Source organism: Cupressus sempervirens, chromosome 6 (genome assembly GCF_028749045.1).
Source record: "Cupressus sempervirens isolate cs-2001-9-10 chromosome 6, ASM2874904v1, whole genome shotgun sequence".
NCBI lineage: Eukaryota > Viridiplantae > Streptophyta > Pinopsida > Cupressales > Cupressaceae > Cupressus > Cupressus sempervirens.
In genome coordinates this window covers 315235069-315255234 of record NC_143123.1, presented here as the reverse complement: position 1 = coordinate 315255234, position 20166 = coordinate 315235069, and the positions used below count along the sequence as shown (strand labels likewise).

The 20166-nt window shown below is 36.5% G+C and overlaps 1 protein-coding gene across 2 annotated transcripts; it reads left to right on the top strand.

Moving 5' to 3' along the window:
* Window positions 1–273: 273 nt before the first annotated feature.
* On the top strand, window positions 274–1318 carry DHNAT1 (Thioesterase superfamily protein). Of its 2 annotated transcripts, none has more exons than XM_089788016.1 (3): window positions 274–522; window positions 598–780; window positions 965–1318. In XM_089788016.1, the coding sequence occupies exons 1-3, from the start codon at window positions 409–411 to the stop codon at window positions 1142–1144; spliced, it is 477 nt and encodes a 158-aa protein (XP_089644142.1). In that variant the 5' UTR covers window positions 274–408; the 3' UTR covers window positions 1145–1318. The 2 variants fall into 2 exon arrangements, with proteins under 2 accessions (XP_089644142.1, XP_089644141.1); XM_089788015.1 differs by having other exon boundaries at window positions 284–522; window positions 589–780.
* The last annotated feature ends 18848 nt before the right edge of the window (window positions 1319–20166 follow it).

The window sequence follows — 20166 nt, the reverse complement described above, 5'->3', positions numbered from 1 at the left end:
AAAAAGGCCAACATCGACCAAAGTGAAGACTATGATATCTCCAAACTCCACCGAACCACATGCGGATCATGAGGCATATTAGCCATACAAGATTGAATCGATTGTTTATCAACTTTTTAATAATAAAATGTAGCGTCGGGTATGGGGTTGTTGAACATGATTTTAGCTGCTAGTCAGGCAAGCAGAACAGTTGTTGAATGTGGGAACCCGTGAAATTCATCTAAGTTTAGATTCAACTGTTGATTAATTACCCAGAAGGGAAGTAAGAAAAAAGTATTTTCTCACAAATTGGTGCGGATAAGCAGTCACTGTCTGCGTGTAGTGTGGAGTAAGGTTAAAGGCGTACCTAGTTACGAGTAGAATTGTTTCATGTGCTAACGAGGACAGAAGATAGAAGAGTGGGAAGAGATGTCGGAATCAAAGGATCCAGATGCGGCGCTTCAGGCGTTCGGATTCAAGGTTGAAGTGGTGAACGGAGAGTGTGTTTCAGGGCGCTTTGCAGTCACGGAAAGGTGTTGCCAGGTGGGTTAATAGATTACAGTCCTTTGCATCTAATTGAAAATGTAAATACAAAATGTAATGATGCAGCCGTTCAAGGTGTTGCACGGAGGGGTGTCTGCGTTGATATCGGAGGGACTGGCGAGCATGGGAGCGCACATAGCGTCAGGGTTCAAGAGGATAGCAGGGATCGAGCTGAACATCAACCATCTGAGGCCTGCTGCCTTGGGAGACCACGTCTTCGCCCAGGCCACGCCCATCCTCCTCGGGAAGAGACTCCAGGTTCCTATTCTTACATCCACGCATCTTCTTGCCTTCATTCAATGCTAGTCTATTCTAGTCTACAAGTGGGAATTTTTCAAGGGTTCCGATCTGCTACTGTTGAAAAACAAGATTCGGACAATCAAAATTCTTTCTTGGATGCGTATTCATGCATGTTATGCCCTGTTCGATTTGTTGTTGACAGGTGTGGGAAGTGAAGCTGTGGAAGATTTCAGAGTCCCAATTTTGTTCAAAAATAGAATCTTCAAGTTTGGCTGACAAATCTGCGATGGCGGTTTCAAGAGTGACGTTTTTATCAGGTATGGAGGTTCCCAAGTCTGCGTCCGATGCTGCCGACGCCATTAAAAGGTTTGCCAAGCTCTAGGAGGGCAATCTCCAGACATCGAAATTCAGGGGAATGTTGTAGCCCGCTTTTTATATCGTATTTAATGCCCTTAATTGCGGACCGCTTGTATTAATACTCTACAAACAGATGCTTTTCTCAAATTCGAGATTTCTCATCTCACCATATATAATTTATGTAGCTTTTATTTTTCTATTTGGGTAAATTATGGAGATTTTACACTTACGTTTTTATATGATCTATTGTCATTTTTCTTTCTTCATCTTTTACTTAGCTAGGAGTGTAGAACTTTTAATCTTCTATGATTAACAACTTAAATTGAAGGGAGAAATTTTAACAATATTGGATGGACATGTACTAGGGTAATTATGGGCAATTGAAATGTTGTGTAGGATATTGGATCTTATAGTGTGTGTGGTATTGTATGTCATTTGGATTAATTGTGATCCAGACCCTTGGATAGGATCACTAGTCCATCATGTTGCTTGCTTTCAAATTTTGAACTCCTACTCTTGAAATGCAACACTCTAAACATCTAAATATATAATTTATTGTTGATGGGGTTGAAATTCATAATTATGCATCTAGAATTATGTAATTAAAGGCATTATCCTAGGGTGTTAATGCAAATTGGGTGTTGAGGATACACATTGATAGGGAGGTTGGATGAGTCACTCACCGACTCATACTTCTAGTCTTGTTACAAGACTTCTAGGGTGTCTCTTCCAGAACACTTGTCATGTATAGGACCTTAACTTGCCTAAGGATCCTCTGGTCTCACTAGCCAACCTATCTATGAAGAAAGATCACTCTATCAAGCCAACACTTGATGCATTCTTACTCCCTTCACTCTAGCCCTTAAACAAACAATAAGGCACAATCTTGAACTAGGTCTTGCAAAGGTATGGAGGTATTTAAAACCACTTCTACTAAACCAATTAGGTATGTTTGAAGTCTCACCATGTTCTTCTTCTCATCCAATCTCTTACTTTCTTCACTAATAGGCCTAATAGGCTAAGAGCCCCAATTAGGTCTCCTATTGCAAGAAAGTAGGATTTTTCTCCTATGCCTTTTAAAATAACACTGTAATATTTTTTAGTTTTCTTGGTCGATCTACAATCCCCTTTAATATTTTTGGGGTCTTCAAGTCATACTATTCCATCCATTACCCTAACCCAAATTAGGTAAAACTAGGGCTTTTTAGGCTTAACTGGCTGGTCTAGCAAGCAAGGTTGTCTTGGGATTGTTATGGGATTGGTATGAACCTCTCTCCTTCATGGGATGATTGTAAGACCTTCTCCTTCAATGTCCAAAAGGAATTTGGACTCTAGCTTTGCTCCTCTACAAGCATTACACACTTCAATGTGGTCTTCCCTAGCCAAACTCACCACAGGATCGCAGAGGGCAAGCCCTCAAAAATGGTTGCTCTACATTTGAGGGCCCTTTCTTCTGTTCACATGATATACATGGAGTCTACTCACTATCCACAAGAGGTCATACAGATTGAACAATGGGAAAGTGAGTTAGAGCTCCTTCTTCAAGAACTGCTTGGACAAAACCAATGACAGTGTGGAATCAAAGTAATTTCACAAAAGGTACTAAAACTATTCAAAAGTCCTATCTACCAGCACATAGATTCAACAAAACATGCAAACTAAAATATTTTCAAGTGACAGTATGGATCTTGCACACCTAACTAACCACTATCATTAAAAACTCACAAAATGCCTTAGATTGTTGTTTACAAAATCAAACCATCTATACAATGGACTTCCAACCCTGCTCGAAGGTATTTTCTTGCCTTATATAGGGTGGTTATAGACTCCTTAGGACTCCTCTACAGTGATTTGCAACTGTTTTTCAAAAAGTTGCAAAGTTGCACAATGCAACTTTTACATCTTTTTTTGCAACTTTTCACCAAGTTGGTCAAATGACCTTCCTAACTTCTCAAACTTAACCACCAACCCCAACCATGGTAAAAACCTTACCCTAACTCTTCCTAAATTCTAATGACCTCATGATAACATCATCAATATGTGTCGTGCCAATCAAAGGCATTTACAACTTCCTAGCCCCTAATTGCACCTAGTAAAAAGGCCTAAGAACCTATGAACAAAACTGTCCAATGTACTCCAACTATGGTCAACATCACCTTATCCTTCACATCCAAAATTTCCTAAGGCTTACACATGCACAAAAACAATGTGAAACTTAGATTTCCAAGCAATCCTTAGGTGCTCCTACACCATTCTCTTCCTCTCCAAAACTTTTAAGGAACACGAGGAGAAATCAGTGACATGTCAATGCCCAACTTCTTAAAATTTTCTTGGCTTTAACTTCTAGTTTTCCTTTCCACTGGATTAGGCACTCCATGTAGATCTTGTGCCTTGTAGACTTCTTGACCCTAGATTCCAAGATCTTCTCAGCATGTTGCTTCGCCTTGGGAGGTAGTACTTCAGTATTGACATCTTCCACTATCTCCTTGCTATCCTTACCTATGTCTAACAATGGCCCCTTATATTTGACTAGATCGGCCACATTCAACACTAATGAAATGTTCAAATCTTTGGGAAGCTCTACCTTGTAGGCATTATGTCCATATTTTTCCAACACTTTGCATGGACCCACTCTCTTCATCTGCAAATTGGTTGGCACTCCCTTATGTAATCTAGTTTTGTTCAAGTGAATCATGACATACTCTCCTACTTCAAATTGTATGTCCTTCCTTGACATGTCCACTTTAGTCTTCACTTTGTGAGTAGCCTCTATTATGGTTGTTTTCACTTTCTTTTTTATTTCTTTCCTGGTCTGAGATAAACCTTCTTCATGGCCACTTCTATACTCCATAGCTCCTAAATATCTCAATTCATACACTCCTCTAGGGTGCATACCATATACTATTTTAAAAGGATTTATCCTTGTTGTCCTATCATACTATCATTATAGTCATATTCAGTTTGATGTATGATCAAATCCCATGTCTGTCCATACTCCTTGGTTAGGCATCTTAGAAGGTTCCCTAACACTCTGTTGACCACTTCAATTTGACCATTAGCTTAGTTACAGTAAGCTGATCCAAGTGATAGATTAGTTCCTTGCATGCTCCATAGAGTCTTCCAAAAATGACTCATGAATTTCACATCTCTGTGAGAGACTACCTGGGCAACACATGGATCCTTACAATCTCTTTGAAAAACAAGTGGGCAATGTAGCTAGCATCATGAGTGGTCTTACAACAAATGAAATGACTCATCTTGTTGAACCTCTCTACCACCACATAGATACTATCCAATCTTGTCTTAGTCTTAGGAAGACCTACCACAAAGTCCATGCTAATGCACTCCCATGGTCTCTTAGGAATAGGTAAGGGTTGGTACAAACCTACATTATTGGTTTCACCTTTCTCTTTCATGCATACCACGCACTATTCTACATACCTTTTGACATCTCTTGGAAACTTGGGCCAATGGTAGAACCTATGAACCAACTCCAATGTTTTATTAACACCAAAATGGGCACTAAGACTGGCATTGTGCTTCTCTTGAATAAGGTTATCTCTCATTGAACTTTGAGGAACACATAATTGATTCCCCTTAAACAACAAGCCACGTTGCAAAGTGTGTTCAAAGAACTATTGAAATGATTTTGGAACTCAGCACATACCTTATAAGCTTCAGAGAAATCTTCATCATTGTTGTAGAGATCCTTGAAACTTTCTATGCAAATGCTTTTTAGTTGTACCTCTTGTATTGTCAACATTCTCATACTTAATGCATCTGCCACCTTGTTCAATTGTCCCATCTTGTGCTTGATAGTGAATGTGAAATCTTGTAATTACTCCATCTACTTCAAGTGCCTATTATTCAACTTCTCATAAGTATTGATGTAGTTAAGTGCTTGGTTATTAATAAACACTACAAATTTCTTAGGTAGGAGATAATATCTTCATTTCCTTAGTGACTGCACTAAATCATATAACTCCAAGTCATACAAAGAGTACTTCTTTTTGGCTTCATTAAGCTTCTCACTAAAGAAAGATATGGGTCTACCTTCTTTGCTCAATAGTCCCCTTACTACAATTCCACTTGCATCACACTCCAATGTGAACAACTTTTCAAAACTAGGAAACTTTAGGATCAGTTGGGTAGCTACTTTGTGCTTCAACCTCTGAAAGGCTCTTCCTACCTCAAGATTCCATTTGAACTTTTTCTTCAATCCACCTTTAATGGTGTCCAATAGTAGTTCTCAAATACCACTGAAGTTCCTAATAAACTTTTTATAAAATTGAGCTACCCCATGAAAACTCCTTACCTCTGTACTTGTGGTTGGTGTTGACAAATTAAAGATAGATTCCACCTTTCTTGGGTCCATCTTTAATGAACCTTGTGATAGAAAAAACCCTAGGTATACCAATTCATACTTTAGGAAGTCACATTTTTCCAAGTTGATAGATAGCTTCTCCTCCTACAACCTTTTGAGCACAATCTCCAAATGCTTCATATGTTCCTCTTTTGTTTTGCTAAAGATGAGTATGCCATCTAGGTATACTACCACAAACCTACCAATGTAGTCCTTAAGTACTTCATTCATTAACCTCATGAATGTGCTAGGGGCATTTATAAGCCCAAATGGCATAACTCTTCACTCGTACAACCCTTCAATGGTCTTGAATTATTTTTTCCATTCATCTCTCTCGTGGATCCTAATTTTATGGCAGCCACTTTTCAAATCCCACTTAGTGAAGTGCCTAGATCCTCTTATACAATCCATTAAATATTCAATCCTAGGTATGGGAAACCTATATTTGATTGTGATACTATTGATACCCTAGAATCAGCACAAAGTCTCCATTTACCACCTTTTTTGGATGCTAACACCACTAGTACTGCACAAAGACTAATGTTTTTCATTATCAATCCCTAGTCTAGCAACTCTTTCACTTGTTTAGCCACTTCTTAGTTCTACTCTGGAGTGAGCTTATAAGCTTCCTTGTTAAGTAATGAGGCTCCTGGGATAAAGTAGCCCACGTTTAGGAGGTAGAGTTGCAGGTGTTCCATCACTGATGATGTCTTTGAACTTACCAAGAAAAATTTGCACCTACTCTGGTATAGTTCTTAGTGTGATCTTCTCTTCTGCCTCAGGTTGTACCATGATAGAATATCCTTCACCATCTGCTTGCAGGATGTTGACAAACTCCTTACCACTACTCAACAATACACTAGGAGTCTTTTTTTGTGGTTCCTCATCTTCCATTAGTGACTATATCTTGAATGTCATACCATCCTTTTTGAAAGAAATTGTATTCTCTTTTCCATCATAAATGACACCCCATGGTCTTCCCAATAGGAGATGGCATATGTCCATATGCAAGATGTCACAAATCAACTTTTCTTTGTATCCACCAATAGAGAATTCCACCCATGCTTGCTCATTCACAAGGATACTATACCCTTTGTTCAACCATGTCACCTTGTATAGATTGGTGTGGGGTATCTTCTCAAGTTTGAGCTTCTTCACTGCCTCTTCAAAGATGATGTTATCTATGGACCCTGAATCCACAATAACCTTGCATACTTTACTAAGTATTTTGCACCTTATTTTGAATAAGGCTCTCCTCTTATTTGGCTCATCCTTCATAGTTTGTCTAACTAAAAACCTCCTAAACATTAAGTTTTCCCCCATTTTTGACTCAATGTGATTAATCTCAGGTGACTTCACACTTTATGTGTCTTCTTGAGCATACCCAATTCTTTTCGCACTATTAGAAGAATTCTTTCTCTAGACACCTATAAGCATAATGATCCAATTGTCCACAACTATAGCATTTCATGCTAGAAAAATAAGAGTTTCTTCTACCTAAACCCCTTTCTCTGTTAGAACCTACTTGAGATCCTCTACCTCTTCCATGGCCTCCTCTTGGTATGGTTTCACTCCCATGCTTTGGAGCTTTAGAATCCCCTTGGCTTCTTGATTCGGCTCCTCTGCCTTGGTAACCACCTCTATGACCTCTCTAATCTCTTCCTCTACCTTTGCCTTTGGAAGACTTTTCATTCTTTCTTTTTTTATTATCTTCAATCATTAGAGCCAATTGTAACACTAATGCACGGTTCTAGGGCCAAGAAGAGTCATTTGTTCTTGAATATTCCATATTAAGCCACTAAGATATCTAGCTACCTTAAGGTTTTCATGCTCTGCCACATGTGACCTTGGACAAAGCTTTTGAAACTCCTCAGTGTAGGAACTTACATCAAGATACCTTTTCTTCAGATTCTACCTCTTTCAATGCAACCAAATATCATAGCCTTCTGGCATATATGCTTCTCTCACTTCAAGAACCATTCCTTTCCATGATGTGATAGGTTTATTTCCTTCTTTTTCCCTCTCTCCCTGAATGAACTTCCTCCATATCAACATGGAGCCTCTCAATCTTGATTATGCCACTCTAACTTTTTGAGCCTTAGTGATGCCATCACACTCAAAATGGTTTTCCATCCCTTTGATCCAATCCATGAATACATCTTCTTCCATCTTTCCACAAAATAATGGAATGCCCTCAAGTGCCTTCCCACTCATAGTCTTCAATGCCTTCAAAATGTCTCCTTTGTGAGAATAGGGTCTAGTATAGGAACTTCATCCTCTACAATAACTTGTGGTTGTTTCCCATCAACCTTTTCGTTGACTTCATCAATCTTTTCTTCTACATGATACAACTTGTCCTCTAGTTGGAATAATCTCTATCTAAGAGATTTTTTTTCTTCCTCTTTCTCATGTATCTTCTTGGCCAATTCTGCATTGGTCAACATTGTGGTTTCGCCTGTTGATTCTTCTTCATTCTTAAACATCTACCCATAGGCCAAATCTTTTGGCTTTGATACCACTCTAATAGGGAGGTTGGATGAGCCACTAAATCACTCATGGTCCTATTCTTGTTACAAGACTTATAGGGTGTCTCTTCCTCACCACTTTCCACCTGTAGGGCCTTAACTTGCCTAAGGATCCCTTGATCTCACTAGCCAACCTATCTACCAAGAAATATCACTCTATAAATCCAACACTTGAGGTATTCCCACTTCCTTCACTCTAGCCCTTAAACAAACAAATTGGAACATAACCTCCAAATATTGAATTAGAACTTGCAAAGGCATGGAGGTATTTTAAAAAACTTCTACTCAACCAATTAGGTATGTTTGAAGTCTCACCAAGTTATTCGTCCCATCTAATCTCTTACTTTCTTCACAAACAGGCCTAATAGGCTAAGAGCTCCAATCGACAAAATAGAATTTTTTATCCTATGGCTTCCAAAATAACCCTAAAATAGTTTTTAGTTTTCTTGGTCCATATGGCATCCCCTTAAATATTTTTGGGGTCTTATGCTCATACTCTTCCATCTATTACCCTAACCCAAATTAGGAAAAAATAGGGCTTTTTAGGGTTAATTGGTTGGTCCAGCAAGAAAGGTTGTCTTAATATTGTGATGGGATTGGTATGAACCTCTCTCCTTCATGAAATGATGGTAAGACCTTCTCCTTCAATTTCCAAAATGAATTTGGACTCTATCTTTGATCCTTTGCAAGAATTGCACACTTCAATGTGGGCTTCCCTAATCGAACTCACCATAGACTTGCCTAGGGAAAGACCTCAAAAATGTTTGCTTTATATTTTAGGGCCCTTTCTTTTGTACACATGATGTACATGTAATCCACTCACTATCCCCAAGAAGGTGTACAAATTGAATGATGGAGAAGTGAGTTAGAGCTCCATCTTTAAGAACTGCTTGGACATTTACCAATAACAGTGTGGAATCAAAGTAATTTCCCAAAAGGTAATAAAACTATTTAAAACTCCCATCTAGGAGTACACATATTCAAGAAAATGTGAAAACTAAAATAGTTTCAAGTGATAGTACAGATCTTACACACCTAACTAACCACTGTCATTAAAAACTCAAAAAATGCTCACAAAATACCTTAGATTGATATTTGCAATAACACACCATCCGTATAATGGACTTCTAACCCTTCTCATAGGTATTCTCTAGCCTTATATAGGGTGTTTGGGTTTTTATATACTCCTTAAAACTCCTCTCCATTGATTTGCAACTATTTTGCTCAAGTAACTTTTAAAAGTTGCAAAGTTGCACAATGCAACTTTTACATCTTTTTTTGCAACTTTTCACCAAGTTGGTCAAATGACCTTCCTAACTTCTCAAACTTAACCACCAATCACAACCATGGTAAAAACCTTATCCTAGCTCTTTCTAAATGCTAATGACCTAATGCTGATGTCATCATCATGCCTTGTGCCAAACAGAGGGCTTTACAACTTCTTATCCCCTAATTACAACTAGTAAAATGGCCTAAGAACCTATGAAAAAAACTCTCCAATGTACTCCAACTATGGTCAACATGAACTTATCCTTCACATCCAAAATTTCCTAAGGCTTACACATGCACAACAAAAATGTGAAACATATATTGCCTAGGCAATTCATAGGTGCTCCTACACTACACATAAGAATCGTTAGACCAAGCAATTGTAATCTAAGAAAGATGAGCTTAATAGTTGGAGAGATCTCCATTAAGTGGATGATATTCCACTAAATTTTAGAGGTACAATGCCCTATTAGGATGCAATTTTGGGCTTTTGGGTATGCTTTTAACTAGAAAGAAAGAAAGATAAACTAGCATATGAATATAGTTATAGTGCATATGTGATTATGATTATAAACAAGGTATGTAAGATAAATGACACAAAGCTCACATTATGAGTGCCCATGAAAAAAACAATTAGGGAAATAACAAAAGTTTTTAGATAATGTGAATATACATGACTCAAAATGAAGAGAATAATTGCATCCATAATCTAGCGTAACAAAATAAATTATCCAAGAATGACTAAACTTGACATAAGAGAATGATAGTCATAAAGAAATGTAGAGAAACACAAAGTTTCAAAAGAGCCCTTTATTTCTTCAATAAATCCAAAGGATTCAAAGCCTTATCTTTCTATACAATAGATCATGGTTTCCCCTTTCAAAAATTCATTGATATCTCCCCTTACATTGTTAAAATTGGAAACTCTCATGAGCATTGGCTTTAGAAAAATTGGGGTCCTCTCTATGGTCTTGGAAAAATATCTTTTTTAGAGACTTGTCCTCTACCCTTGTCAATTTTTGTGCATCTTTAATTTTTATAAAAAATTCTTCAAAAGATTCCCCTCTTCTTTATACATACACTTACCTTAATTCTAAATTCACTCCATTGTATTTAAATATATTTTTAAAATGATATAATACCATAGAAATATTCTTATTAACTCTAACAATATGAAAGGGATTTAAGGCTAATAAATTTTCTTCTACATCTAATTTGTCATGTTGGTGAGACCTGTACACTCAATTTGTGTTACACTCTAGACTTTTCTATCCAAGTGATTCCATGAATTTAGAATACTTGGATGTCAACTTAGAGCTCCCTATCCATGTAGTGCAAGAGAGTATGTTTCAAGAATAAGAAGGATCTCAGCTGAGCCTTAGAGATACTCTTCTTGCTAGTAAACCATGCAATGAGAGGTTCTTTGAGACAAGAGCAAGAATTCAAGTGTCTACAATGAGAACTCTCAAAATGCAATGCAAATACAAAATAAGCTAATATGAAATGCAAAGTGAAACTATGTTAACAAGATGAGAGTATTACAATATCCAAGCTGATTATGTTATGTGAGCTAGATTATTGCAAAAAGAACTAAACTACCATACAAGATGCTTCTAAACTACTATGCAATGGTGATGATAGAATGAGACAAGGAATGAAAAGTTATCTATAAATCTCCAAGGAAACTTGTTAGAAAACCTGCAACATAACAATACTCAAAAGATGGATGAATCCTTTGACAAAGGGGAGAGCCCTCTCTTTTAAAGATGGACAGATGGTAGAGATCAAGTTCAAGATGATGGAAGATCAAAGGTGTAGTTTGAAAATAGGAGTGATCTATCCATGTGCACACACAAGTCAACCAATAAAATAGAAGTTGACTTTCCATAGAAGACAAAAGTCACAAAGCCTTTTCTTTTAATTTGAAAAATAGAAAAAGAACTTTATGTGTGCACTTTAAGTGGGTTAGAAGAATGGGGTCTTTTATTTAATTAAAAGGGGACATGTTCTTTTAATCAAATAATGAACATAATAGTATAGTCAAACTATATATTATAATCAAATTAATTAATTATTAGCAATTTCGTCTAGGAAAATGATGAATCAATTTAGCCAAAATGTTGAGAAGGGGGCTAATAGTCTAGGTGGCCATTTTTAGGTTATTACAATTGTCCCTCTTTGACTAATGCATGAAAATTTGGTAACACATTACATCAAAGAAAATAGAAGCCAAGTAGGCAGCAATAGATAGAGATATCTTATTTTGAACAACAAAATGCAGAAAGAGATAGCAAATCCGGAATGTATAGCCTGATAGCAATAGTACTAAACACTTAGAAAAGATATGGTGTTAGAAGTCAAGAAGAATTCTAACACCAAGAAAAGCAAATAGACTGAGAGCAAATGAAAAGATCAAACATATGCTCCTAAGAAATAGATAGATGTAGTAATCAATGATAGAGTATTTCTACCCCCTCAAGATCAAAATTGAAATGAGGTAAAGGGGATGCAAAATTGAGCTAGATATGAGAAAATTGAGATATAGCAAAGTCCATAATGATAGATAAATGATTAGAACCAAAGAGTGAAAATAAGGAAATGATAGAATGCCCCAGTTTGACTAGAGTTGATAGGATAAAGCATGAAAATTAGGTCAAATTAGGTAGAAAGGTGATTTTAGAAATGAAAGTGTAAATTAGAGTAGATATGAAGCATAGAAATGATGAAGACATGAAGAAATGAAGATACCCTAGCGATGATTCGAAGATTAGACCTCAAGGGGTCAGCTAACTACATAGAAGAAAGTAGAATTTTGAAATGCGATTTCAATCCCAAAAATGGATCCAAGACATCAAAACTATGTAAGGGGTCAAAATTTTATATAGATGTGATGATAAGATAATAACTAGATGAAGTGAAAGATTAAGAAGGTGAAAATGCATCATCAATAAGAAAGCAAAGAAGATATGAAAGCAGTTAGCCGATAGTGTTTGAGGAAAGATGAAGAGAGAACTCTCACCATATGCAAGAATGAAAGAATGAACCTATAATGCAAAGTAATATGCAAAGTGGTTTACTAGAAAGAAATGCATAGCATTTAGACTCTAATATCATCATTGAGCATTTATTAGGGACATCATGAGATCATACAACCATCACTTGTGTAACTATGAGGATATGAATATGATCGATATCAAATAGCAATGTGGAAATCCAATCTATGTATCAAAGACATGTAAGTCAAGATGGCTACATGATTAGATTTGCTAGGTTTGATGTAGGAAGATTACACTTGTATCAAGGTATAAGCACCATGATAGCCCCTGAGTGCGGTCTTGCAAAAATAGTCAAGGATGATACATTTGTAAGTCAAAGCGTCAAATAGGACAAGCATGAATGCTTCAAACACTATAGACAAACAAAGTATACCCACAAGAAGAAAGAAAAAAAAGCATGCCCCATGCCCCTAGTCTTCTAGTCCATAACATCCTCAAAAGACTATTAGGGAGGGAACACGTAGCAAAGAAATACTCATAGACAACACAAAAAGTAGGTAAAGTTCATCATAGCTTAGCAGTTTACATGTTTTTGTGTGTGTGTGTGTGTGTGTGTGTAAATCACTTGGCCATTCTTCAAGAATTGGGTCTGATAGTGATAAATATCATGACATCTAAGACTGTAGGTAAACTATCTAAAAAGTGTTGAGAAACACTTTGATGTCAAAGGAGGTAGTGTTGAGAAACACTATTTTGTTAGTTTCCAAAGAAACCCTAATGCACAAGGAGACCTCAATAGGCTAAGTAGTTGTGCCCTTGAGATGAGGACAAAGAACAATTCCATGCTAGGAAAATGTGTTTCAAAGTGGGTGATTAAGATTGATAGACGTAGGTGCAAGGATCTCAAGTAGCACCCATTTCTAGGTTTTCACCACTTGGCAGATTTTTTCCAAGACTTTTTTCAATTTTTTGTATTTTTGAATTATTATTTTTTGGTGATACATCAAAGCGTTTATTGCTAGGTTTTCACAAAGTTCACTTTTTTCAAGACATTTCTTTTTTAGTATTGTTTTAGGATCAATAAGTATGTATAAGATAGCTAAGTTATGAGCCTCTAAGCATAGAACTTCTTCAAATGTAGGACATTGATAGGTTTTACAAGTTCTTCCCCTTTAGGAGTAGACAATTGATAAGCACCAGACCCAAATACTGCTATGATAATGTATGGGCCTAATCAATTAGGTTTAAACTTTCCCTTATGCTCTCTATGTTGGTGATTTTTTGGATTCTCTCTAAGCACAAGTTCACCTACTTGAAACTCACAAGGATGAAATTTATTTTTATACTGAGTAGACATGCGCTTTTGATACACCCTCATGTGATCAAAAATAACCTTGCGATGTTCATCAAGAGTTTCAAGTTCCTATACTTGCATAGCTCTATGGTCTTCATCAATTATCAACCCATTTAAGGAGACTCATAAGGAGGGGATCTCAACCTCTAATGGGAGAATAGTCTTAGAGCCATAGACTAAAGAAAGGGGCATGACCCCTATAGGAGTACGAATGATAGTTTTATAGGCCCAAAGTGCTAAATTTATCTATAAGTGCCAATATTTCCCAGACTTGTGAACCATTCGGTGCAAGATTTTTAGAAATATTTTTTTGGAGGCCTTAGATTAGTCATTCCCTTGAGGGTAGTAAATGAAGGACCAATGTTGTTTGATTCTAAATTTCTTTCACAATTTTTTGAGGTCCTTGTTCTTGAAATTTCCTCCATTATAAATAGCAATGGAGGAAGGAGTGTCATAGTGGTAAATAATGTGTTTCAGTATAAATAGGGTAACATGTTTGCCTATAGTAGAAGATAGTAGCACAACCTCAACCCATTTGGTGAAATACTTAGTTGTTGTGATGATGAACTTGTGACCACTAGATGAACTTGGATAAATTTTTCCTACCAAGTCAAAGGCCCATTGTTGAAATGGCCAATATGTCATCGAGGGAATCAACTCACAAGTAGGAGGATGAATCAAATTGTCATGAAGTTGGCATTTTTGATAGGACTTAGCATAATGAACAACATCAACATGCATGGTTGGCCAGTAATAAGCTGCCCTAAGTAGTTTCCAATCAAATGCAAGGCCATTAGAATTTGCCCCATAAATACCATCGTGGACTTCAGTGAGTGCCTTTTCGGACTCTTCTATCTCTAAACATCTAAGAAATGTCCTATCTAGACTCTTCCTATACAAGTCACCAAAGACCAAAGTGTAATATGAAGCATTATGGAGGAGTTGGCATTTTTTGTTGTACATGAGGGTTTCAAGAATAACATGACCATATAGGTAAGAGAAGATATCCACATAGCAAGAAGAATCAAGACCTATAACAATGTAGATCAACTAGTTGTTTGAGGAATCATAGGCAGGATGACATAGTTCTTCCACTAGGAACTCAAATTGTGATTCATGTTCTTGTAGTTGGAGGATAGATGCTAGAGTGGTCATAGCATTGACAGCCTTGTTTTCTACTCTAGGAATTTTTTGGAATGTCACAAAAGTGAAATAGTTCCTTAGAGCGTCAATCAACTTCCTGTAGGGTATCAACTTGTCATCCTTTGTTTGATATTCATTGTTCACTTGATTTATAACAAGTTGGGAATCTCCATAGATGTGCAATTAAGTGGTTCTCCATTCAAGAGCCATTTTTTATCCCATTTATTAATACCTCATATTCTACAATATTGTTTGTGTAAGGGAACAAGAGTTTGTAGGATTTTGGGATTGTATAACCATGAGGGGAAATAAACAAGACACCTACTCTAACTTCATTTTGTGTATGAGAACTATTAAAGAACATTTTTCAAGTTCTCTCAGTGATGTACATAATTGAAGCATCTGGAAACTCAATTTTTATGGGTGTTGTATCTTCTACTGAAAAATTAGCCAATTGGTCAGCTATGGCTTGCCTCTTGATGGCTTTACGATTGACATACTAAATGTCAAATTCTGAAAGAATCATCATCCATTTAACCAGATGACCAGTAAGCATACCTTTTCTCAAAAAATATTTTAAAGGATTAATTTTAGCAATCAGGTGAACTGTATATACCAACATGTAATGTCAAAAATTTTGAGAAGAAAAGACCACTACAAGGCAAGGTTTCTCAAGGATGGTGTAGTTCATTTCATAAGTCACCAAAGCTAGACTGATGTAATATATAGCACATTCTTTACTAGTCTCATCACTTTGTGCTAATAATGCTCCTAGAGAAGAAGTTGTAGCTGAGATGTACAAGATCAAAGGTTTTCCTGGAATAGGTGGCATCAAAGCTGGAGGTTTAGCCAACTACCCTTTGATTTGGTCTAGACTTTGTTGACAATCTTTGTTCCAGATATGAGTAGAGCCTTTATGCAAACTCTTGTTAAAAGATTGAGCTTTATTAACCAATTGAGAAATTAACCTTCTAATGGATTGTAGTTGTCCTTACAAACTTCTAAGTTCACACATATTTATTTGAGGAGGCATTTCCATGATAGATTTGACCTCTTCAAGATCAATCTCAATGCCTTTTTTTAATATAATGAAGCCTAGAAATTTTTTAGAAGTGACACCTGTACACTCGAAAGTGTCCCACTCTAAACCCTTCTATCCAAATGATTCCATGAGTTTGGAATATTTGGATGCCGGCTTAGAGCTCCCTATCCATGGAGTGCAAGAGAGTATATTTCAAGTTCAAGGGCTCTCAGATGAGCCTTAGAGATACTCTTCTTGCTAGTAAACCATGCAATGGGAGGTTCCAAAGAAAAGATGCAAGAATGAAAATGTCCCAAGGAGTTCCTCAAGAATGCAATGCAAATATGAAAACTAAGCTAAGATGAGAATGCAAAATGCAGCTATTCTAAGCATGGATGAGAGTGTTACAATCCAAATATTAAGCTATGTGAGATAGATTATTGCAAAATAGAAGCTAAACTAATATGCAACATGAATCTAAGTTAAAATGCTATGGTATGAGAGAATGTAGACAAGAAATAGAAGTTCTCCACAAAGCTCCAAAGAAACCTGTTAGAAAACCTGCAGCATAACAATATTCAAAATGAGGATGGATCAAGGGGGAAAGCTCTCTCCCTTTTAAAGATGTATGGACGGTAGAGATCAAGATGAAGATGGTGGATGATCAACGGTGGAATTTGAAAAGAGGAGTGATCCATGTGCACACACAAGCCAACCAATAGAATATAAGTTAACTTGTCATATAAGACAAAAGTCTCACAAGCCTTTTCTTTTAATTGTAAAATAGAAAAAGGACTTTATGTGTGCACTTTAAGTGGGTTAGAAGAATGGGGTCTTTTATTTAATTAAAAGGGGACATGTTCTTTTAATCAAATAATGAACTTAGGATAGCATAGTCAAACTATAGGTTATAATCAAATAAATTGATTATTAGCAATTTGACTTAGGTAAGTGATTAAATTAATTTAGCCAAAATATTGAGAAGGGGGCTAATAGTCTAGATGACCATTTTTAAGTGATTACATTTGCCCCTCTTTGACTAATGCGTGATCAATCTGGGAACACATTATGTCAAAGAAAATAGAAAACCAAGTAGGCGGTGATAGATATAGATATCTGATTCCAAAAAATGAAATGCAGAAATAGATAGCAAGTCCTAAATGCACAGCCTGATAGCGATAGTACTGAACATTAGGAAGATGATGTTAAGATCCAAAAAGAATTTTAACATCTAGCAAATCAAATAGGTTGAGAGCAAGTGATAAGGTCAAACAAATGCTCTTAAGAAATAGATAGCTGTAACAATCAGTAATAGAGTATTTCTGCCCCCTCGAGATCGAAATTGAAATGAGGTAAGGGGATGCAAAAACTTGCTAGACATGAGAAAAATAGAATAAAGCAATGTCCAAGATGACAGATAAATGATTAGAACCCAAGAATGACTATAAGAAATTGATAAAATGCCCCAGTTTGACTAGAGTTGACCTTGAAGGATATAGCATAAAAATTAGGTCAAATCGAGTGGAAAGAGGATTTAGATGTGAAAAGGTGAATAGAAGTAGATATGAAGTATGGAAATGATGAAGACATGAAGGAATGAAGATGCCCCAGTGATGATTTAAAGATTAGACCTCAAATCATCAGCTAACTGCTCAGAAGAAGGTAGAATTTTAAAAGACAATTTTGACCATCGAGATGAACTCAAATTTGGATTTCGATCTCGAAAATAAATCTAGGACATTGAAATTATTTAAGAGGTCAAAACTTTGTATAATGTGATGATAAGATAGAAAAGAGATGAAGTGAAAGATTAAGAAGGTGAAAAGACATGAACAAGAAGAAAGTAAAGAAATATATGAAAGGAGTTAGCTGATATGTCCACAAAAAGATGAAGAGAGAGCTCTCCCCATATGCAAGAATGCAAGACTAAGCTAGAAAATGAACCTAAAATGCAAGCTAATATGCAAAGTGGTTTACCAGCAAGAAGTGCATAACATTTAGACTCTTAATTTCATCATTGAGCATTTATTAGGGACATCATGAGATCATACAACCATCACTAGTATAACTATGAGGATATGAATATGATCGATATTAGATAGGCATGTGGAAATCCAATCTAAGCATCAAAGAAATGAAAGTCAAGATAACTACACAATTAGATTCCCTAAGTTTAATTTAGAAAGATTACACTTGTTTCAAGGCATAAGCGCCAGGATAAACCCTGAGTGTGGTCTTGCAAAATAGTCAAGGATGATACATCTGTAAGTCAACGTGTTGAATAGGACCAGCATAAATGCTTACAACACTATAGACAAACAAAGTATACCCACAAGCAGAAATCAAGAAGACATGCCCCATGCCCCCAGTCTTCTAGTCAATGACATCCTCGAAAGACTATTAGGGAGGGAACACATGGAAAAGAAATCATCATAGAAAGCACACAAAGTAGATAAATGTTAGCATAGCTCAGTCGTTTAAGTGTTAAAGTGTGTGTGTGTAAGTCACTTGGCCATTTCTTCCAGACTTGATTCCGATAGTGATAAATATCACGACATCGGAGACCGTAGGTAAACTATCTGTAAAGTGTTGAAAAACACTTGATGTCAAAGTGGGGAAGTGTTGAGAAACACTATTTTGTGAGTTGTCAAAGAAACCCTAATGCAGAAGAATACCTCAATAGGCTAAGTAGCTATGCCCCCGAGATGAGGACAAGAAACAATTCCAAGCCAAGAAATGGGTAGCGAAGTGGATGATTGAGACTGATAGACATAGGTGCAAGGGTTTCAAGTAGCGCCTGTTTCCGGGTTTTCACGACTTGACAGATTTTTTTCAAGACTTTTTTTCAATTTTTAGGATTTTTTTCAGCATCATATATGATTTTTTTTTGGAATTTTTTAGAACTTTTTAGATATCACTAGTTCTCAAGCAAGATCACGTCATTTTCTCCCAATGTCTAGCAAGGTATAGGACACAATGAAGCAACGAGCCGGTGGATAAGCAAAGATGGATGAAAAAAGAGTATGAAGCAAGTGAATGTGATCCTCAAGGACTAACTCCTCAAGAGTACCCAAGCTAGGAAAAGAGGTGAAATAGTCATATGAAGCATATTTTGGATAAGCAATGGAAGTAAAGAGAAAGATAGCATGTAGGATAAGCAATGAAGCCAACAAGTGAGATAGCATGAAGTGTATAGTCCAAAAGAGTAGCCATGTCAAGAGACCTATGAGAACCATGTTTCATTTATTATGATCAAGACCAAGGGGTAAACTAGATAGTATAGCAATGGGATAGAGCAATAAGAATAAAGCTCAAGATAGAGGCTATGAGTGAATGGGAGAGCACAATAGAAAATCTGGTGGATAAGATCGCCAATATGCAAAGATAGCTCAACATTTTCAAGATCAAAGAGAGAAGAAGGGACAGATGGATGATGGAAGAATTACGCATGATGCCTGTTTGTTAGGTTTTCATCATGGTACTTATCCAAGGTGCCACAAGAAGTAGTTTTCACCATAGGATGGATTTATTTCTCTTTAATTTTGCTACCAAGGTGCCACAAAAAGTAGTTTTCACCAAGGCACATTTTCATTTTTTTTCTTTTTTTTTTTTTGTTTTTTTAGAAAGAGCTCAAGCTTTTTGAATTTAGATAGTGCTCCTATAGGAAAGATAAGCCATGATAAGCCAAGACCATAGAAAGGTATGCTCAAAGATGTTGATAGGGTGATGAAAGAGAAATGGTAGTAGGAAGAGTATATGGAGGATAATAGTTCATGTATAGAAAGTAAGTGTAAGCTTTAGAGGATTTCATGTGGGGAGCTAAAATATTAGACAAGATCAACATTGACACACACTTTGAAGGGTATTGGAACAATGGAGGAATCATGGATGAAATAGCTTGAGATTTAGATGTATGAGGTGGTAGAAGAGATTTGGAAAAAAGTGGAGTGGAAGGCTTTGGAATATTTTTAGAAAGAGTTTTGGAAGAAGATGGAATGGAAGCCTTTGGAAGCTTGAATGTCAACTTTGAAGTATTTTCAATATTCAAGTCTTTTAAAAGAGACTTGGGAATCCACATAGCTTTAGATTTTCCTCGTTCTTTGGGTGCTTGAGAGTGCATTTGTATAATGATGGATTTAGGAACCCATATTTTCTTTGGTTTAGCTCTTTGAGTAGTGGACCTTTGCGGTCTCTTTTGTGCATTCTCCTTCTTAGCATTCACATGTCGATTATATGGGACATAGTGATCTTTCTTTTTCAATAGATTCTTATGTTTATTCTCACTTCCAAAGGAGTTGGGATTTGTGGATGAACAAGGATGATATGACTGGTTTAGATGCATAGATGGGTGAAAATTCATCAAGGATGAGTGTCTT